Source organism: Muntiacus reevesi, chromosome 8 (assembly GCF_963930625.1).
Source record: "Muntiacus reevesi chromosome 8, mMunRee1.1, whole genome shotgun sequence".
NCBI lineage: Eukaryota > Metazoa > Chordata > Mammalia > Artiodactyla > Cervidae > Muntiacus > Muntiacus reevesi.
The window spans coordinates 60787205-60808466 of record NC_089256.1 but is presented as its reverse complement, the minus strand read 5'-3'; the positions used below and the strand labels follow the sequence as shown (position 1 = coordinate 60808466).

At 51.8% G+C, this 21262-nt stretch overlaps 1 protein-coding gene and 2 non-coding genes across 7 annotated transcripts; all 3 read left to right on the top strand.

Annotated features, from left to right (window-relative positions):
* Positions 1-1603: 1603 nt before the first annotated feature.
* Positions 1604-20829, top strand: EIF4G1 (eukaryotic translation initiation factor 4 gamma 1). 5 transcript variants are annotated; one of them, XM_065943626.1, is made up of 33 exons: positions 1604-1733; positions 2554-2610; positions 2832-2925; positions 3217-3303; positions 4408-4584; positions 4816-4915; positions 5996-6108; positions 6906-6998; positions 7196-7262; positions 7548-8369; positions 8627-8715; positions 8819-9005; positions 9091-9224; positions 9353-9511; positions 9657-9842; positions 10037-10234; positions 10459-10605; positions 10808-11044; positions 11236-11340; positions 11458-11617; positions 11815-11915; positions 12476-12578; positions 12778-12880; positions 13107-13339; positions 13482-13600; positions 13730-13902; positions 14544-14669; positions 14824-14905; positions 16378-16476; positions 16589-16723; positions 16853-16934; positions 17072-17212; positions 20202-20829. In XM_065943626.1, the coding sequence occupies exons 3-33, from the start codon at positions 2866-2868 to the stop codon at positions 20384-20386; spliced, it is 4803 nt and encodes a 1600-aa protein (XP_065799698.1). In that variant the 5' UTR covers positions 1604-1733; positions 2554-2610; positions 2832-2865; the 3' UTR covers positions 20387-20829. The 5 variants fall into 5 exon arrangements, with proteins under 5 accessions (XP_065799698.1, XP_065799696.1, XP_065799697.1 ...); XM_065943624.1 differs by having other exon boundaries at positions 9654-9842; XM_065943625.1 differs by having other exon boundaries at positions 2829-2925; positions 9654-9842.
* LOC136173901 (small nucleolar RNA SNORD66) lies at positions 8421-8491 on the top strand. Its single transcript, XR_010664365.1, has one exon. It is a non-coding gene; the product is annotated as a small nucleolar RNA SNORD66 (small nucleolar RNA).
* LOC136173900 (small nucleolar RNA SNORD66) lies at positions 11666-11739 on the top strand. Its single transcript, XR_010664364.1, has one exon. It is a non-coding gene; the product is annotated as a small nucleolar RNA SNORD66 (small nucleolar RNA).
* Positions 20830-21262: the final 433 nt, after the last annotated feature.

Genomic DNA, 21262 nt, shown 5'->3' with positions numbered 1-21262 from the left:
GGTCTCAGAGAGTTAGACACAGCTGAGTGACTTAGCACACAGCAGTGTTTCAGGTAGTACCTTGTTCTGATGGGAGTTTAAGATTAAAAAAAAAAAAACTTAAAAGTTTATTGAACTTGCTACAATATTGCTTCTATTTTACGTTTAGTTTAATTTTTGGAAAATATTTACTGTTTTTTGGATGTTTGTATGAAGAATATTGAGAAGGGATCTATTATTTTTGACTTTTAAAATACTTTTTAAATTAAATTTGTTTTTAATTTAAGGATAATTGCTTTACAGTATTGTGTTGGTTTCTACCAAAAATTATGTTTAGTTTTTTTCGCTGTGAGGTACGAGGGAATCTTAGCTCCCCAACCAGGATCCAACCCACACTTCTTGCACTGGAAGGTGAAGTCTTAACCACTGGACCACCAGGGAAGTCCCTGACGGATTTCAGAGTGATTTCTGAGCTAAGAAGGAATTGCCATGTACGCAGTAATTGATTTTTATTTATTAGTTTGCGTAGAAAGAGAAGTGAGAAGAGCAGAGAAGGGAGGCAACCATACACCATAAACTACAGAACTCCAAGAATGTAACAGAGAACACACTACATGTACATTTTCATTTTCCTTATGGTTCTTCCTGTGTGCCTATTTTTGCTCTTCTCTCTTTGGAACTTAAGTTACTCTGATACAATGGGGATAATAATACAATGCATAGTAATACAATACATTTTGTAGGATATTGTGAAGATTAAGTGAAATCACAAAGGTCATCATTGGTGAAACAGTGTTTTCTGAGATTATGTGTGTTTGAATACAAAGAAGGGGGTGGGAAGGAGAGAGAGAAAATAGCTTTAGCTAGGTACCTAGGCACAGTTTTAAGTACTTTCACAAGAACTATCAAACCTCACAGTCCAATAGCGTGAAAGCAGGGTGGGTAAAAGCTCAGAACTGAGCCAGACTGCATTGTTTCAAATATTTCCATTTTACAACAAGTATTAAGTAGGTAAGTAGTAGGTACATCACTAGGAGAGTAAGTAGAGAAATTTGGATTAAAATCCAGGCTGACTCTAAGTAGCTGTGGCTTTAGTATGTCCCTTCAGGCGGTTCAGAATTTCTTGGCTGCCAGGGAGAGGTCTTGGGTTTACTTATCCCATCACTATTTGAACTTTCCATGACTGATTTTAGTCCCTCCCTGGGAGTGGCTGATCTTTATAAAAGACAAATCTAACTCCCTACTTAGAATATTTCAATTCTTTTAGCGTAACACCCTTGTTTAATAGTTCTTTATCTAATTTACATTATTTTCAAAGACTGCCTAACTTGTATTTTTTTCCGTTTTTGTCCATGGTTTACTTCGGCGGAACTCTTTAATGTCAGTACTCTCAACCCTCAGCCAGCACTTCGCCTCGCACTCAATATGCACTCAATAAATGTTAGCTCAAAGTATGAATGAACCAAAGAATCGCGGAACACAGACGCGGAGCCGGGTCGGCCTGGGAGTTCCAAAGTTCGGGAGGGGACAGGAGGCGGGCAGTGGCTGTCACATGACAAGGCGGGGCAAATCCCATGTGCTCCGCGGCGCCGGGCGCTGCTCCGCCCTCTGCGCCGGTCACGTGGGGGCGCCGGCTGCGCCTGCGGAGAAGCGGTGGCCGCCGAGCGGGATCCGTGCGGGGAGCCGGAAATGGTTGTGGACTACGTCTGTGCGGCTGCGTGGGGCTCGGCCGCGCGGACTGAAGGAGACTGAAGGTAAAGCCGCCATGTCCGGGCCCGACCCGGCCCCCCCACCCCCTCCCCCCGCATCCGCCGCCATCCGGGCCGGGACCGGCTACCCTGCGCCGCCGCCCCAGCGCCCTGGCCCCGCGGCCCAAGCCCGGGCCCCGGCCCGCCAGGGCCCGATCCCCGGCCCACGTGTGCCCGGCCTGGCTCGGCCTGGCTGCCGGGTGGGGGTGGGGAAGCACGGGGCCGGAATATGCGGTTCCCGCAGGCCGGGAGGCGCCGGGTTCCCCGGCCGCTAACTGCCACCTCGGCCCGACCCGAGGAGGCCCCGCGGGCGCAGGCACCGCGGCTCCCGGCCCGCCGCCCCCTCCCCCCTTTGCGGCCCGGCCGCCGGGAAGTGACACGTTGTTCTTTGGCACTGGCCGGCGCTGCGCAGGGAGGGCGCAGGGGAGGGAGGCGGCGGCGGCGGGCAGGGAGGAGCCCCCGGCCCCGCCCGCCCTCCAGGCCGACCCTCACTTGCTTCAAACCGGCTCTTCTTCGGCCGCCGCCCGCCTGGCCTTTTACGGCCCGACTGCCGCCCTTCCTGGTCTCCACTCCCGAGCGGCGGCAGGCCTCGCCTCTGGCCCCGCGTGGGTGCCTCTGCTACCACCCACGGCAGGCATGCCTCGTGTGCCCCTGGGCCAGGCCCCGAACCCGGTGTCCCCGGGTGGGGGGTGGGGACACCGCGGCCGAAGCTGCTAGCTCCGTTTGTGATTCCGGGAGCCTGGTGCCAGCGAGACCTGGAATTTCCGGTCTGGTTGGTCTTGGGCCCCGCGGAGCCAGGTTGATACCCCTCACCTCCCAACCCCAGGCCCTCGGATGCCCAGAACCTGTAGGCCGCACCGTGGATTTGTTCTTAACCGAGGGGGTGAGTGAAGGGCTGTTTCAGCAGATCGGGGGGTGGTTGGAGGTGGTGAGGGTTTGACAGGGTGTTGGTGGGGACATACGCTGGATCTTTAATGTTCCTTTACCCCCTTGGCGCCTCCGGGGCTCATTGTGGGACCCAGCCCTTGCTTCAACCCCTCCCCCACTCCATTTGCCTTAAGTTTGTGTCTATTTCCTTTTCTGAGCGCCACTCTTTCCCAGCAGGTGCTGGGGGGACCCTGATGTGGCACCAAATGAAATGAACAAAGCTCCACAGCCCACAGGCCCCCCACCTGCCCCATCCCCTGGACTCCCACAGGTAATTAGGGAGGAATTAGCAGGGACTGGGGTGGGGGTTGGGGAGACCAGGCAGCCGGGTCAGGAACAGGTTCCAACCTCTGGATTTTCCCACCCCCTTCTCTGTCAGGGCAAAGTGCAGCTTCTTGCTGCCAAAATGAGACAGGGCCCCCAGGCTGTCCCAGGGGCTGTCATTGGGAGGGTGTATGTGGACTGTTGAGGCTCTTGCCACAGATCTGCTCCCCTTCACCAGCTTGAGTTTCTGCACCACCTGGGTTTCCCCTCTTGCTGAAATCTGGTCTCCCCCCTTCAGCCAGCGTTTCCCCCGGGGCAGACAGCACCGGTGGTGTTCAGTACGCCTCAAGCGACACAAATGAACACGCCTTCTCAGCCCCGCCAGGTGAGGGGCTGTGGGGAGGGGAGTAGGGGGCCTGGGTGGGAGCCATGTAAAGCTTAGGCCACATTGGGCCTAGGATGGAAACTCTGGAGGCCCTGTACCTGCCCCAGTTTCCTGACAGTTGCTATGTGTTCTTTCATGCGGTTCTGCACTTTGCACTGTTGATTACTCACGGTGGCTGGCCCCTCGGGGAGTATGTTGTTGGTGGGGATGGCATTACTAGGGGTTCTGGTGTCTTGAGAACTGGGAGCAGTGCCTTGGGCCTTGCTGCCAACTCCTTTCCTATTTCCTCCTTTTACTGGAGGTCGCCATTGCTCCATTCCTCATCCCTTCTTTCTCTTTGGACTGTGGGAAGAGAAACATTCCAACTGGTTCTTACCTTTCTCTATTCCCTAAATTCTTCCTCACTAAATGGGAGCGGATTCTTGTCCTGCCCCCTTCATTTTTCTCCCCCTCATCACCTTGGGGATAATTCTCTTCTTTCCTGTCCCCATGTGCTCTCAGGGAGGATTCAGGTCTCTGCAGGTAATACCCCTTTGCTAATCCTAGACTCTCTCTTGGCCTCACCCTTACCCTCCTCCCTAGTCAGGGGTTAGACACAGGGACTGGGGTTCCTCAGGGTGGGACTTGTTGGCTGTCCAGGTCCTCAGTCTGAGGCTGACCAGTGCATGTTAGGGGCTAAATCTTGCATAGCGCATATCTGGGACCTGGGAAACTTGCATGTTAGCGGTTAGCTCCTCAGTACCTTAGGATGGTGCAGTGCATGCTGGGGAGTATGCTGCTGAAAAAGGCTTTACTTAGGCATGATGCATCTGGGTATTAGGAAGCCTCTGCTGAAGGATAGCGTGGAGGAGGTGACATGAGTATGTATGCATGGCAGGGAGGGAGTAAATATACTGAGTGCAAAATGTATACCTGAGTTTGGAGGGCACACGTGAGTACAAGAGGCCACTTTACCATCAGTTGGTCAAGTGAGTCTTGGCAGTGTCGGTCCCATGCTCCAAAGCCCCCGGTACTTCTCTCCAGACTAGAGACATAGTGGAATGGCCATTTTGCTGTCCACTTCCTCCCCTGCCCAGTGCCAACTGCCTTCCTCCCTCCTGACAGCACTTCTACCCTAGCCGGGCCCAGCCCCCGAGCAGTGCAGCCTCCCGAGTGCAGAGTGCAGCCCCTGCCCGCCCTGGCCCAGCTGCCCATGTCTACCCTGCTGGATCCCAAGTAATGATGATCCCTTCCCAGATCTCCTACCCAGCCTCCCAGGGGGCCTACTACATCCCTGGACAGGTGAGGCTGGAGGCTTGGGTGCTGAAGCCACACAACCTTGTCCCCGCTCCCCCACCTCCCCTACCCTGATCCTCCAGTCCCATCTCTGCTCTAGAGTTGGGACTTTCTTCTGGTCATTGCCCAGAGTTGGCTTGTCCTGTCTTGCCCTGCATTCTCTTTGTAGTCTGATGTGGTATTCGTAGCTCCCTCAACTCCTTCTCTCCCTTCCTTATCCCCCTTCCCCTCCACCAGGGCCGTTCCACATATGTTGTCCCGACACAGCAGTATTCTGTGCAGCCGGGAGCCCCAAGCTTCTACCCAGGTGCAAGCCCTACAGAGTTTGGGACCTACGGTAAGCGGGGTCTGAAGTCAGGGAGAGTGAGTCCCAGGGAGCATCTAAACTTGCCTAATTTCTAGGACCCTTCCCAGGCCTGTCTCTTGCTCTAAAAATGATAAGCAGTAGTCGGGATTGGTGCTTAGTTTGTAACTGGCGTTGGGGGGTGGTGGGGAGAGGATTTTACATTATTGCTGAGAGTTGTAGAGTCCTCCCCATGTCAAGGGATATAGTTCAGGTGCTAGTTTGAGGACCTGTCAGTAAATATTCCCTGACACTTGTTCCATGGTTGGGGGGAGCCCATGTAACGTGGATTTGGGAGGTTTCTGTAGCTGTTTTTCATTTATATTCTAGGAAAGGATTAGTCTGTTCTTTATGGCAGTGGTTTCCAAAATTTTTTGACCATCAGGAAAAATTTTGAGTATGTACTTCTAATACATGTATGTTTTTGTTTGTTATACGTATGCATAATTTAAACAAATAACACTTAATGTTGCTTGTCAAAAACAAGTGGAGGTTATGGGATGATATTAAAGAATGTATCCCATTTTGGAGACCATTGCTTTAAGGAATTTTCCTCATCCTGGGCCTGGTTCATAATGTTACTTTTTGTTTCCTAGCCCCTTACCAGAGGGCTGGAGACTGGAATTGGACTCAGGTTGAATGGAACAGGGTTGGCAAATCTGTTTTTATCATTCGCAGCCAAAGACCTGATTCTGTTTCAGGTTAAGTAGTTGCTGCTCTCTCAGAGTACATGTGTGTGTTTTGCTGGGGGTGGGATGCATCCATGTTACCTTATGGGGTAGAAGAGGAACAGACATAGTAGCTGGTGTGTGGTGGGGAAGGAGTGCCTGCCTACAAGGGGTGTGTGTGTCAGTGTTAGGAATTCTTGTAAACGCAGTTCAGACTGGTTCCCCAGCTTTGACAGACACCTAATTCCCTTGGGGAGGAGGGTGGGGCAGGGTAAGGGGCCGGCTATGGGTGATGAGAGGTTCTCCAGGGGCTGCTAGGCATTTGTGCTCAAGCAGGCAATTGTATGTGGTTGGGCCCTGACCCTGCCACTATTCTTCCTTTCCTTGTCCACCCGCCTCCCCCAAGCTGGCGCTTACTACCCAGCCCAGGGTGTGCAGCAGTTTCCCACTGGTGTGGCTCCCCCACCTGTTTTGATGAACCAGCCACCCCAGATTGCTCCCAAGAGGGAGCGGAAGACGGTGAGTAGCAGCAAGGGGTTGTAGGACATCTGGGAAAGCAAGGATCAAGGTCAGGCACATTGTGGGTCAGGGAGCAGGAAGTTGAGGGAGATCTTCACCTGAGAGTAGGCAGAGAATGGGGATGTGTGAAATGCTCAGGTTCTTCGTAAGGTACTAAGATTGCAGTATAGAAGAAGCTCACTAGAAGATTGAAGTATTGGGAGGGAATTTCTTGAGAGACCTGGGTTTTCTGTCCATAACATCTTAAGTTTGGTTTTGGGTTTCTGGTGGCTTGCCTTGGAAATGGTTTGTTTTCTGTGTCCCCACCCCCCAGTCCTGGAAGCTCTTGAGGCCTCCGCCTCTGCTCAGTCCTCAAGCCCTGGGCGTGGTGCCCAGAATAGGGTGCCAGGGCTGGGGAAGCCGCTGAGTCACCCTGGCTCCACCCACTGGATCTGGGCCCTGCCCCCAGAGATCAGGCAGGCTAGCCACAAGTGAGCCGGTTGGGTGCTAGATGGGGGTCCTGGGCCCCTGGGCATGCAGCCACTTCTTGGGGACTGGTGGGGCAGGGATAAGGGAGGAAGGGGCATTGTGATGTACGTGTCTGCTCTGTGAGGTCAGGAGTGTCTTGGGGTGGGGGCCAGGGCACAGACTACAAGAGCAGCCGGATGGGTTGACAGTAGAACTTATGGGGTTTCTGGCACCCACCTACCTGCTTCCCAGTGGGGGGTGGGGGGTTGGCCTGGAGTCTTAGGAGTGGGGCAGGGTGGAGAGGTGGACTGCTCCTGTTTCCCACTTATCCCGTAGCTTTTTTTCCCCAGATCCGAATTCGAGACCCAAACCAAGGAGGGAAGGATATCACAGAGGAGATCATGTCTGGGGCCCGCACTGCCTCCACACCCACCCCTCCCCAGGTACTGTTTGTCCTTTGAGTGATGCCCTGACTGGGATGGCTGTTCTTCCCTGGATTCCCAGGTCCCTTGGTCTTTTTCTTCAACTAAGGGACTTATTTCCCTGCTTTCCTGGATTTCTAGGCAGCTAAAGTAGAAATGACTGTAGCAGGGTTGTGGGACTCTTCAGGGCAAACTTGGTAACCCTTTGTGTCCTGCAGACGGGAGGCGGTCTGGAGCCTCAGGCTAATGGGGAGACACCCCAGGTTGCTGTCGTCGTCCGGCCAGGTAAGTAAGCAGGTGTGCATGGATCTTACAGAGAAAAGGAGTGTGACCGTTTAAAATGCCAAAAAAGTAGTGACTTGAACTGGGTGTCAGAGAAGAATGACTTAGGTTTCAAGTAGTAGAATTTAAGAGCAGATTGGATTTTGAGTGAGAATGAAAAAGACCTGGGTGGGAGAAGACTGGTGTGTGTAGGAGGGGCTATTAGGTGGGGGAATGCTTGGCTGGGAGAAGGAACAACAATCACAGGGAAGGACTTGCCTCTAATTACCTGTTCTTCCTATGGTGCAGATGACCGGTCGCAGGGAGCAATCATTGGGGAGCGGCCAGGGTTACCTGGCCCAGAGCACAGCCCTTCAGAATCCCAGCCTTCATCACCTTCTCCAACCCCATCACCGCCCCCAGTCTTGGAACCGGGATCTGAGCCTAATCTCACAGTCCTGTCTGTTACTGGGGACACGATGACAACGGGGATGATACAGACGTCTGTAGAAGAATCAACCCCCACGCCCCCTGAAACTGGGGAGCCATATTGCCTCTCTCCAGAACCCACTCCCCTCGCTGAACCCATATTGGAAGTAGAAGTGACGCTGAGCAAACCAGTTCCAGAGTCTGAGTTCTCTTCCAGTCCTCTCCAGGTTCCCAGCCCCTTGGCATCTCACAAGGTGGAAATTCTTCCTGAGCCTAATGGCACGGTCCCATCTGAGAATTTGGAACCAGAGGTGGAGTCAAGCCCAGAGCTTGCCCCTCTCCCTCTTCCAACTTGTTCCTCGGAATCCCCCATGCCTGTTGCTCCAACTGCCCAACCTGAGGAACTACTCAATGGAGCCCCTTCACCACCAACTATGAACTTAAACCCAGCCAGTGAACCAGAGGAACAGACCAAGGAGGCTACAGTGTCGGTGACTCCCCCCACTGTCCTTTCTGCTACCCCAGCTCTGGCTCCTCCAGTGGCTTCCCCTGCTCAGGAGGAGGACATGGAGGAGGAGGAAGAAGAGGAAGAGGAAGGAGAAGCTGAGGGTGAGAAGGGAGGAGAGGAACCTCTTCCCCCAGAGAGCACCCCTGTCCCAGCCCACCTGTCCCAGAATTTGGAGGTGGCAGTAGCCACCCAAGGTAAGGTGCTGCTGGATGGTGGAGGTGGGGCAGGCTGGGTGTGGTTTTTTCCTTTGTTGATGAATGACCTCTTGGGCCATTGTGTCTGGGTCATAGAAGCCCTGTAATGGAACTCTCAAGGGCTAGATTGAGGAATTATAAGTTGAGAGAGGATGTGATGAAAAAAGGGAATATTGTACAGTGGCTTCTTTTTATTTTTCCCAGAGGTTGGGGTACTCCTTAAGTTATTCTCACTCCCCCCCCCCCCCCCCAAATAGTGGCAGTGTCTGTGCCAAAGAGGAGACGGAAAATTAAGGAGCTCAATAAGAAGGAGGCTGTAGGAGACCTTCTAGATGCCTTCAAGGAGGTAAGGGAGCAGAGGGAGAGGAGAACGTGGAGGGAGAAGGGCAGAGTTTGGGTGTGGAACAGTGGTGACAGTGCAGCCAAGATGAAATGTCCGATGGTTCCAGGCGAACCCGGGGGTACCAGAGGTGGAAAATCAGCCTCCTGTAGGCAACAATCCCAGCCCAGAGCCTGAGGGCAGCAGTGTGCCCCTGCGGTCTGAAGAAGGAGAGGAGACCTGGGACTCAAAGGAAGACAAGATTCAAAATGCAGAGAACATCCAGCCAGGGGAACAGAAATATGAATATAAGTCAGGTATGTGGAAAGAACGGGTGAGAAAGTATGCTTGTCAGGATCCAGGAGAGAGCAGTGTGATTGCTTCATCCTGTTTTCCATGCAGATCAGTGGAAGCCTCTAAACCTTGAGGAGAAAAAGCGTTATGACCGAGAGTTCCTGCTTGGCTTTCAGTTCATCTTTGCCAGTATGCAGAAGCCTGAGGGATTGCCCCACATCAGTGACGTGGTATTGGATAAGGTTGGTAGACCTGAGGGAGAGAGTAAGTTTATGCTGGTTGGATGGCTAAAGAGGAGCCAGAGGTTCTGAAAGAGTGGTCAGTAGCTAGCTCTGTCCTGTTTCTGATACCTTCTCTGTCTTTTTCACAGGCCAATAAAACACCATTGCGACCGCTGGACCCCTCTAGACTTCAGGGCATAAATTGTGGCCCAGACTTCACTCCATCCTTTGCCAACCTTGGCCGACCAGCCCTTAGCAACCGTGGGCCCCCAAGGGGTGGGCCAGGTGGGGAGCTGCCCCGAGGGCCGGTGAGTGGGACTGACAAAGGGTGTGCTGGGGGAGTTTGCCCCTGTATCTCATCGAGGGGTAGGAAGTCTGCCCTGGAGATGTGAGCGATGGTGGTCGTTGTGCTGACTGGTCCCCTGTCTTCTGTCCCTGCTCCTTGCTTAGCAGGCTGGCCTGGGACCCCGGCGATCTCAGCAGGGCCCGCGAAAGGAACCACGGAAGATCATTGCCACAGTGTCAATGACCGAAGATATAAAACTGAATAAAGCAGAAAAGGCCTGGAAACCCAGTAGCAAGCGGACGGCGGCTGATAAGGACCGAGGGGAAGAGGATGCTGATGGCAGCAAAACCCAGGTACCTGAAAGTTATGCCTTGGTCTCCAATCCTTCTCTTGAAGGTGTACCCTCTGAACCAGCGTTGACCTCTTTGCTCCTGGCCATTCTCATCACTAGCATCTATCCGAGTCCCCACGGCCCTCTCCATCTCTCCCAGCAGCCCCTGAACACGTCACTGGATTCTATGCCTTCTCTGTTCCCTCTCTCCTCCAGGACCTGTTCCGCAGGGTGCGCTCCATCTTGAATAAACTGACACCCCAGATGTTCCAGCAGCTGATGAAGCAGGTGACACAGCTAGCCATTGATACCGAGGAACGTCTCAAAGGAGTCATTGACCTCATCTTCGAGAAGGCCATTTCAGAACCCAACTTCTCCGTGGCCTATGCCAACATGTGCCGCTGCCTCATGGCGGTTAGTTTCCACCATTCTCTAAGCTTTGTGGTCTAGTTCTCACTTCTTGTCCTAAGCCTCTGAGTCCAGCTTCTTGGTTCTTCCATCCTGTGCTGGTGGTGGCAGCCTGAATGAGGCAGAGCCGGGTCAGAGGCCCTCAGGGGTCATGTAGTTGAAGACTTTTGGAGGGTTTTCCTTGCCCTGCCCTCGACTGGTCTGAATGTGATGTTCTCTTTGACGTACAGCTGAAAGTGCCCACTACAGAAAAGCCAACAGTGACTGTGAACTTCCGAAAACTGTTGTTAAATCGATGTCAGAAGGAGTTTGAAAAAGACAAAGATGATGATGAGGTTTTTGAGAAGAAGCAAAAAGAGATGGATGAAGCTGCTACGGTGAGAGAAATTCCACTCCCGATTCCGCCACTGCACCCGGTTGCTCCTCAGCTGCACAAGTGGGAGTGGGGATAGTGGTGTTTGGGGGCGGTTCTCTGCCTTAGAATGTGAGTGCTTGGTGCTAGGTGCCCGGTAGTGGAGGGAAGGTTTTAACTGAGTGGCTGGTGTCCTTTTGATGTGACCCCTGTCCTGTGACCGGCAGGCAGAGGAACGGGGACGCCTGAAAGAGGAGCTGGAAGAGGCTCGAGACATAGCCCGGCGGCGCTCGTTAGGGAATATCAAGTTTATCGGGGAGCTGTTCAAACTGAAGATGTTAACAGAGGCAATCATGCATGACTGTGTGGTTAAACTACTTAAGAACCATGATGAAGAGTCCCTTGAATGCCTTTGCCGTCTGCTCACCACCATTGGCAAAGACCTGGACTTTGAAAAGGCCAAGGTAGGGGTCCTGGGGTATGGGAAAGGCCAGGCTAAAGCACACAGGGTCTGCCGTACACTGACCAACACCCTTCCCGACTGCTGTGTTGGTGTGGCGCTGTGTGCCCCTGAACTGCAGTGGTAGGGCTGAAAGCCTGAGGAGGGGCAGGATCTGAAGCTGCAGATGACCTTGATCCCTTTGCTTCTTGCTAGCCCCGGATGGATCAGTATTTCAACCAGATGGAAAAAATCATTAAGGAAAAGAAGACTTCATCCCGGATCCGCTTTATGCTGCAGGATGTGCTGGATCTGCGAAAGGTATGTGTTCCCTCTTTCCCACTGTCAGCCTGCTGCCTCTGACCCCACAGCCCCCACTTCCTGACGCTGGTTTGGTCCTCTCTGATGTAATTACCCTGTGACTGGCCTATCCCACAGAGCAACTGGGTGCCACGCCGAGGGGACCAGGGTCCCAAGACAATTGACCAAATCCACAAGGAAGCTGAGATGGAGGAGCATCGGGAGCACATAAAAGTGCAGCAGCTAATGGCCAAGGGCAGCGACAAGCGTCGGGGTGGCCCTCCAGGCCCACCCATCAGTGAGTTGGCGGCTGGGGCTGAGGAGGGACGGTGCGAGGGGTTGTGCTTTCCAGTGATGACTTCTTAGCGCCACGTGTCTGGGCCACTGAGACCCCCGTGATGGAACTGAGGATCTGAGGAAGGGAGGCTGGTGGCAGCTCTCCGGAGCGGGTGGCTGGGACTCGCTCATCATTCCAGTGTGCTCTGCTTGCCCCAGGCCGTGGCCTTCCCCTTGTGGACGATGGTGGCTGGAACACAGTACCCATTAGCAAGGGCAGCCGCCCTATTGACACTTCTCGACTCACTAAGATCACGAAGGTAGGGGTGTGTGTGTGGAAAGGCGCGATGGGCCAGACAGGCCTTAAGCGCAGGCTTGGGTCTTAGTTAGTCCCCTTGCTTTCTGAAGTTAGGGATTTTCACAGCTTGTATTTTCACCCTTAGACCAACTAGTTAGATTTCTGGGCAGAACTGCCATCTCAAGGGAGTGAATTCGCATTGATCTGAACCAGTGATCAGCACCCTGACATGCATACCAAATCCAGCCGTTCTGTGCTTCTGTATACCCACAAGCTACAAATGAGAGTTTTCTACATTTTTTTAATGGTTGGAGAGAAAAAGTGATACTTTGTGACCAGAAATTTTATAAAATGTAAATTTCAGTGTCTGTAAGGTTTTGGCACAGAACCACAGTCCTGCCTTGTAAGGGCTGTCTGTGACTGCTCCTGTGCTACAGTGGCAGTCGACTAGTTGAAACTGTATGGTCTGTAAAGCCTGAAATATTTACTGGTCTAGGCTGCTTGTGTCTCTGTGTGGTGGGGGCTGGCTGGGGGCTTTGGCTGGATCAGACCCATGACTCTCCACTCCTTTTGCTTTCTCAGCCTGGCTCCATCGATTCTAATAACCAGCTCTTTGCACCTGGAGGTCGATTGAGCTGGGGCAAGGGTAGCAGTGGAGGCTCCGGAGCCAAGCCCTCCGATGCAGGTATGGAGGCCACTGTTGCTGTCTAGAGCTGGGTGGTTTTTCAGCTCTCTTGACGGCAGAGCCTTGTCTGTACGGGAGGCTTTCACTGCAGAGTGGTTAGATCATACAGGTGGTGTGTACTTGGAACTAGGGACTGAACTCTACCTTAGTGCCAGAACTAGGACCAGGTGTCTTTAATCTGAGTTTTCTGCTTCCCCAGCATCAGAAGCTGCTCGTCCAGCCACTAGTACCTTGAATCGCTTCTCAGCCCTTCAACAAGCAGTACCAACAGAAAGCACAGATAACAGACGAGTGGTGCAGAGGTGAGGTTTCCTCGATGTATCTGTTCATCACACTGAGTTCTCATTGGGTTTTGGCTGCTAACACAGGGATTCTTAACACCTGTAATGCTCAGAGCTCCTGACTTAGTTGGGGTGTATTCCTACTGCCAAGAACAAGGCCAGACCGTTGCTCAGCATGTTTGATAGTTAAAACAGGAGTGCACCTGGGCAGTACAGGTGAGAGACGATCTGCCTGTCTGTCTTCCAGGAGTAGCTTGAGCCGGGAACGAGGAGAGAAAGCTGGGGACCGGGGAGACCGCCTAGAGCGGAGTGAACGGGGAGGTGACCGTGGTGACCGGCTTGATCGTGCTCGAACACCCGCCACCAAGCGGAGCTTCAGCAAGGAAGTGGAGGAACGGAGTAGAGAGCGGCCCTCTCAGCCTGATGGACTGCGCAAGGCAGCTAGCCTCACGGAGGATCGGGACCGCGGGCGGGAAGCTGGTAAGGGGCTGGGGGAAGGGAAGAGAAGAGTGTGGGCTGGTTTGGGACCAACCAGTCCCCAGACAATGTCTTCAGGGCTCCAGACCCTGTTTGCTAGGAAGACTGGAACTGATGAATCCGTGATATGTTTTTCTCCGCTCAGTGAAGCGAGAAGCTGCCCTCCCTCCGGTGGGTCCCCCGAAGGCTGCACTTTCTGAAGAGGAGCTGGAGAAGAAATCTAGGGCCATCATTGAGGAGTATCTCCATCTCAATGACATGAAGGCAAGCCATAGGAGTGGTCTGAGTGAGAGATGGCAGGGTGCGTGGGAAGGGGCCTGTGCTGACAGGCAGGGGTAGAGGGTCTGAGCCACACAGTGACTGGTCTCCCTTCTCTGCTCTGTGTCCCTCCAGGAGGCAGTGCAGTGCGTGCAGGAGCTGGCCTCGCCCTCACTGCTCTTCATATTTGTGCGGCACGGCATCGAGTCCACACTGGAGCGCAGCGCCATTGCTCGGGAGCACATGGGGCGGCTGCTGCACCAGCTGCTCTGTGCCGGGCACCTCTCCACTGCTCAGTACTACCAAGGGTATGACTGACTTGTGTAGGCCTCCCATTCTTACCTTCCCATACCTTTCTCCCCTTTGTAGGACCCGTGGAACCTTGGATAAGAGTTTAGGCCCCTCAGCCATTCTGGTCAACATAATTTTTGGCGTGGTTGGGGGTGAGCTGTCTTAAGGAGCAGAAGGTGGCCTTAGTGTGAGATAGGGCTTCCCTGATAGTTCAGTTGGTAAAGAATCCACCTGCAGTGCAGGAGACCCCAGTTCGATTCCTGGGTCGGGAGGATCTGTTGGAGAAAGGGATAGGCTACCCACGACAGTATTCTTGGGTTTGCCTTGTGGCTCAACTGGTAAAGAATCTGCCTGCAAGGCAGGAGACCTGGGTTCGATCCCTGAGTTGGGATGATCCCCTGGAGAAGGGAAAGGCTACCCACTCCAGTATTCTGGGCTGGAGAATTCCATGGACTGTACAGGCCATGGGGTTGCAAAGAGTCGGACATGCCTGAGCAGCTTTCACTTAGTGTGAGATAATTGCCCCATGTTTAGGAAATGTTCCTGAGGAGGACCCTGCAGTTGATCCCTTTAGCTATGCCTTTGTTGCCTCAGAAGGAGGGCAACAAAGGAGTGCAGGCTTGTCTTAGAAGGTCCTAACTTTGAATTCCCTATGCAGGCTATATGAAATTCTAGAGTTGGCTGAAGACATGGAAATTGACATTCCTCATGTGTGGCTCTACCTAGCAGAATTGATAACGCCCATTCTGCAGGAAGGTGGGGTGCCCATGGGGGAGCTGTTCAGGTAAGCCCCCTCTGGTGGATTTCAGGGGAGGTAAAGGTAGGAAGGAGAGAGAAAGGAGGTGTGGTGGGTCAGAGCCCTGGATTTAGGAACCGATGGGCTAGTATGTTGAGAGTGTGTGGGAGGCTAATTTAACAACTGAATGTTTATCTTACAGGGAAATAACAAAACCTCTGAGACCCCTGGGCAAGGCTGCTTCCCTGTTGCTAGAGATCTTGGGGCTCCTGTGCAAAAGCATGGTGAGTGAGCCTTTCAGAGGTGGTTTGTTTAGGACATTTCTTCCACCATGTGGTTTGGGGCGCTGGTGGTGACCCTGAAGCCTCGTGGTCCTTTGGCGGGATGGTGGTGCTGGGTTGGTACCTGGGAGGGAAACTGTTGAGGCTGGTACTGTTGCTCAGACCAGTTCCTATAGTAGGTTCTGGCCAAGGCTGGAGGAGAATGAGAATCTAAGGCCCTCTGGAGAAGGAAATGGCCATCCACTCCAGAATTCTTAACTGGAAAATCCCATGGACAGAGGAGCCTGGCAGCTACAGTATGGGGTGGCAGAGTTGGACAGGACTGAGCAACTGAGCACAAGGTCCTAGGCCTTTGATTGATTAGATGATTCATTCAGCTAGCATCTTTTAGAATCTTGACCACATACTGGGCAAAGTACTGTGAAATTGCAAAAGGATGTCTGTTTGGTAATGTTCACGACAGAAACTGCTTTATTAAAGTTAACTTTGACTAGCAAATACAAAGGTGAAATGACTGAATGGGCAAGTTGTGTGGTGATGAGAAGTCGGGAAATAAACAGTTTTAAGAGAGTGCAGCTCTGGAACATGGAGGAGTGAGTCTTTGAATCAGAGAGAAATTGTCCTTTCATATTTTTTTAGGTAAAAATGTGTACCAGATAGTTTCTAAGAAGTATAAAATAATAATTCAAAGAAAAATTGATCTTAGTAGTATTTCATTGACTCCAAGGTGCCATGGATTTTGTGACATTTATGCACTGCTAAGAAAGAAAAAACTTATGGTCTTATTTTAAAACTGTGGTATGTCAGCTGTGAGACAGCTCGATTTTAATGGTGTTAAGATGGACATTTTTAAAGTCCATGAAGTACTTTTGTCAAGGGTTGATGACATCATCCTGAATATGTTGTTGTAAAACTGCGATGGCTTCAGAATCTCTTGTCCTTTAGAGAAAATGAACTCAGACTGTCGTTTACTGATTTGCGTTGGGGTTATATCTGCTTCTAAATTTTTCTGGACTTGGGAGCTGAATACTTGTTAGAAGTTGTTCTCTCCCATAAGCATTTGTTACTTGCAATAATGAAAAACTAAGCTATTTTAGAAAGAGAAAGATGTAGATGAGTGTGGAAGGCTTGGGTGAGGTATTTCAATTTGGTTGTTTACCTTTTGTGGTCCAGTAATTCTTTGAGAGTCCTGTGACAGCTAGTTGACATTTTCCTAGAGACTCTCAGGCCATTTCCTGAGCCTCATAGCACTGTGGTAGGTAACTTCTCATGACTTTGGATGGTTATTTGACTGATGTCTGTGCTCGGTACTAGACTGTAGCCATGGACACACTGTTCCCATTCAGTATCTTAGCATCCTGAGCTGCTTGCAGGTGTCTGGTGAGATTACAGTATGCATTTGTTAGATGATATTTGTTAAGTTGTTAGATTCTTGGAGAGAACGAGAGTTTCTGAGTTGGTCTAATGTTTTCCAGGGTCCTAAAAAGGTGGGAATGCTGTGGCGAGAGGCTGGACTCACCTGGAAGGAATTTCTACCTGAAGGCCAGGATGTCAGTGCCTTTGTCACTGCGCAGGTTTGTGACTGGACTTGGGTGGACTCTAGCACTTGGGGCCGGCCAGTCCTCTTCTCTTGTATTATCTCATGTGATGCGTTTACCTCCCGACTGTGGGCCTTTCTGCTTGCAGAAGGTGGAGTATACCCTGGGAGAGGAGTCAGAAACCCCGGGCCAGAGGTTGTTCTCCTTCGAGGAGCTGCGCAGGCAGCTAGAGAAGCTGCTGCAGGAGGGCAGCAGTAACCAGCGGGTGTTTGACTGGATAGAGGTATGTTTCTCCTTGAGAATGGCGTGGAGAGAGAGAGAGAAGGTGGTGCTTGATGGGGGCAACAAGAATGGAACCTTCCAGGCATAATTTAGAACTTTTGAGCCATTTGTTTCTCTTTCTCCTGCACAGGCCAACCTGAATGAGCAGCAGGTGACATCCAACACATTAGTTCGAGCCCTCATGACAACTGTCTGCTATTCTGCAATTATCTGTAAGAGGAGCCAGGGAGTTGATGGGGCAAGGGTGGGCCCAGCAGATATGGAGGGAGGGAGGTTTTGGTCTTTACCTCTAGTTCTGAACCAGGCTGAGGGTGCGTTATTCTACTTACCCCTGTCTTTCTCCCTGTAGTTGAGTCTTCTCTCCGAGTGGATGTTGCAGTGCTGAAAGCACGAGCGAAACTGCTACAGAAATACCTATGTGACGAGCAGAAGGAGCTGCAGGCGCTCTATGCCCTCCAGGCCCTTGTAGTGACCTTAGACCAGCCCCCTAGTAAGAGCCAGGCCACGGGGATGGTGGGGGTGGGTGGGCTGGAGGAACTACCAGATTGTAGGGGGACAGTGGTGGAGAGGGTCTCAACCCAAGAAAAGTGGGTGGTCCCTGGAGGGCAAAATATTTTCATGGTTGAGTCCTTTTCTCTCCAACACTGTTTCCTTACCAAGTGGAAAGTGTTAGACTTGGCCTTGAAGGTTAACCGACTGCCTGTTTTGTGCTTCCCCAATGGCTCACTGGGTAAAGAATTTGCCTAGCATTGCAGGAGACATGGGTTCGATCCCTGGGTGGGGAAGATCCCCTGGAGGAGGAAATGGCAACCCACTCCGGTATTCTTGCTGGGATAATCCCATGGCCAGAGGAGTCTGGCGGGCTACAGTATGTGGTGTCACAAAGAGACACGACTGAGTGACTAAGCATGTACTCCTACCACGCACTGCGTGCCAGGGCATTGGGGTTGGGATATTAACAGTGATTAAGTCAAACATAGTTCCCACATGGAGCATGGGTAAGTGTTGGAAGATGGGTCCTGCAGGATACTCTGGGAGAATTTACCTAGTCAGAGGGAGTGAGTGGGAATTGACACATGGGGACTTCAATGACAAAGGGGAAGGGGAGACTTCTATGAACTGTATCTGTAAAGGGAGGCCCTGAGGGTGAAAACATACAAGGTAAAAACTTACAGGAAGGCCAGTGTGGAAGAGCACAGCAACCAGTTGTATGTGAGGCAAGTGGTGTAGAGAGATGGATGTGGCCAGGTCATGCAGGACTCTCTAAACCATGGGATGAATTTTGGGCTTTAGCCAAAGGACAGGAAAATTGGCCTTTGTGGAATTTCAAACAGGGATTTTAAAAATTCTTTTTTAGTGCTTAGATCATCCTGGCCATTAGTGGGAAGAGTGATTTGGAGTGGGGTGAATGTGGCTAGATCGGCCGATCGGGGCATGTTGGTAGTGGCTCAGCCTCTCTGGTGGAAATGAGGATGGGAGACGGTGGGCAGATTGAAGACACACTGGCCTGGGGATAGGGTGATGAGATTGGAAGTCATATGACTCCTAGGATGGTTTTAGCAGGTGAAGTGATAGTGGGGATATCATTTACTGGGCAGTAGGGACCACTGGCGGAGAAGACAATGGCACCCCACTCCAGTACTCTTGCCTGGAAAATCCCAAGGATGGAGGAGCCTGGTGGGCTGCAGGCCATGGGGTCGCTAAGAGTAGGATGACTGAGCGACTTCACTTTCACTTTTCACTTTCATGCATTGGAGGAGGAAATGGCAACCCACTCCAATGTTCTTGCCTGGAGAATCCCAGGGGCTGGGGAGCCTGGTGGGCTGCCGTGTATGGGGTTGCACACGACTGAAGCAACTTAGCAGCAGCAGCAGGGACCACTGGAACAAGTTGAGTTTGGTCATACTGAGTTTGTGGTCCTGGTGGGGATGATCAGAGATGTCAGTGGGGTAGGTAGGCAGCTAGCTGGGTATCTGATTTGGAGAGGAAGAGGTCAGGACTGAAGGCCCATTTCTTGAGGCACAGGACATATTAGGAGAGGGAAATGGTCTATAATGCTAGATGCTGCTTGAACAGATCTGAAAATTAGGGCCTCTGGTATGTGAAAACATGGAGGCTACCCTGGCAGAAACAGTATTTGGTAAAGCAGGGGGCAGGAGCTGGATTAAAAAGGACAGGGTAATACTCCCCTGAATCAGGAAGAAAACAGCAAGTGCAGACAAAATTTAAAAAAAAACACAAAAAACTTCTATTATTTGATTTGGCTGAGCCGAGTCTTAGTTGTAGCTTGTGGGATCTAGTTCCCTGGCCAAGGATTGAACCCAGGCAGTCTTAGCCTTTGGACCACCAGGAAAGTCCCTAGAAGAAATGTTTGAATTCAACTAATCTCTTGTCAAAAGACAAATCTTTTGTCTGGCTGTGAAGAGATAGTAGTTGTTAAAAGGAGGCTTTTAATGTTTATAGCTTGGGCTTATAAATATGGGGCAGAGTGGTGGATAATTGATTGTGTAGAGTTACTGGGATAGGTATGCGTGGGGTTCGGAAAACAAGTTTGGGATAAGTGATCTGTTGCTGCCATTGCTGAGGGATAGGGATTGGAGGCTGTCCATAGCCTCAGTTGTGGATTTGACGGTGTGTGCCTGAGGAACATCCTGGCTTGCAGTTTCTCTTAGATGGCTCAGTATTTCACTGAGGCCTGGACTCTAGATTCTATGCTGTATTCAAAAGAAATGTAATCAACTTCTCAACCTCCTTTTGCTTTTAAATGTACTGTTTTCTTTGGAAAGACTAGCAGTGCATGTGGTAAATGGAATAGATTATGTTCAGGGTTGTACAAGTGCTTTGGAAGAATGATGGAAAGCTGGGGGGGAGGGAGAAGCAGAGCAGAGAGGGTGCTTGAGTTGAGCCTTAAAGGAATTCACTAGGAAGGTGATAAAAGGTGACAAGAGAAGCAATGTTCTGGCAAAAGATACATCACACATAGAAGTGTCAAGGCCAGAGAAGGGGTGGATATATGTTCAGGAGATGTGTGAAAAGTAAGAGAAAATTGGGGTCAAGTTTGTCAGAATCTGTAAAATGGGGCCAGGGGCGGGCTCAGTGAATGTTCCAGGTTATACCCTTGACTTTTATGGGAGATACGTCTCAGCGTTTTGTGATTCCTCAAATTCAGGAGTACCAATTCTGCAGTTTTCCCCATTAAGTAAATATATCATGAGTGAAGTTTGAAGCTGCTGAGGTGAGGCTGGGCAGGTTTGTACATTTTGGCCAAGTGACTCATTCTCGCAAACCAGTGTCTTAGATCATGAGATTAGCGTGGTGTCAGAGACCTAGTCACTCTGGAATGGCCAGACACAAATGTCAGCATGCTGAGTCAGGGCCTTGTTTCAGCAGTGGAGCGAGCGTAGGGGTGAGATTCCTGGGCGGTGGGATGGGGTGCTTGTGGACAGCACACCTCTAACTGCTGTTTTGCCTGCTTGCAGACCTGCTTGGGATGTTCTTCGACGCGCTATATGACGAGGACGTGGTGAAGGAGGACGCCTTCTATAGCTGGGAGAGTAGCAAGGACCCTGCTGAGCAGCAGGGCAAGGGCGTGGCCCTAAAATCTGTCACGACTTTTTTCAAGTGGCTTCGTGAGGCGGAGGAGGAGGAGTCTGACCACAACTGAGGGCGGGTGGGGCCGGGTTCTTGGAGCCCCATGGACACTCGGATGGCCAAGCCAGCCGCCTGGACTGCAAGGGAGGGGGGGCGGCAGCAGCGGCGGCGGTGGCAGTGGGTGCCTGTAGTGCGATATTGTCTGAGCTAATAAAGTGGCTGAAGAGGCAGGATGGCTTGGGGCTGCCTGGGGCCCCCCTCCAGATGCTGCCAGGTGTCCCTCTCTTCCCCCTGGGGCACAGAGATATATTATATATAAAGTCTTGAAATTTGGTGTGTCTTGGGGGGGGCACCACCGCCTGCCCCTTGGGTCCTTTTTTATTTTCTGAAAATCACTCTTGGGACTGCCGTCCTCGCTGCTGGGGGCATATGCCCCAGCCCCTGCACCACCCCTGCTGCCTGAGCAGGGGGAAGGGGGGGCACGGTGCCTGTAATTATTAAACATGAATTCAATTACGCTCACTGCCTCTCTGCTTTATGACCTGCTCCCTCTGGAGAAGGGGTCTGGATAGGTGGGCAGCCTCCTTTCCAGAGCTGGCACTGTAGCACACTGTTCCCTGTAACTGGGCACCCCTCTTTCCTCTTCCCCTGTCTGTGATCTGGAGGGTTAGGGAGTCTGCTGGATGGTTGGCCCTCAAAAATGGACATGGTGGGGCTCCCTGTAGGTTAGGAGGGGAGAAAGGGGACATAGCTACAGGGTACTTAATAGGACATACTTGCTGGTCTTGATCTATGACAATGTGCTGCAAGACCCCTGTATGTGAAGACCCAGGGTTTCAGGCTATATAAGTTGGAACTTGCTACAGCTTTGAGGTCTCATCTGTAGCATGAGAGCCCAGGATACAAAGAACGTCTTCTGTCCCCATGCAGTATGACCAGCAGCCCGGGC

Bases quoted from the DNA above. Each gene is read 5' to 3' on its own strand.
- EIF4G1 (XM_065943624.1), top strand. From the start codon at position 2,866: ATGAACAAAGCTCCACAGCCCACAGGCCCCCCACCTGCCCCATCCCCT. The intron at 8,716-8,818 runs GTAAGGGAGCAG...CGATGGTTCCAG, and splicing joins TTCTAGATGCCTTCAAGGAG to GCGAACCCGGGGGTACCAGA. The intron at 13,601-13,729 runs GCAAGCCATAGG...GTGTCCCTCCAG, and splicing joins TCCATCTCAATGACATGAAG to GAGGCAGTGCAGTGCGTGCA.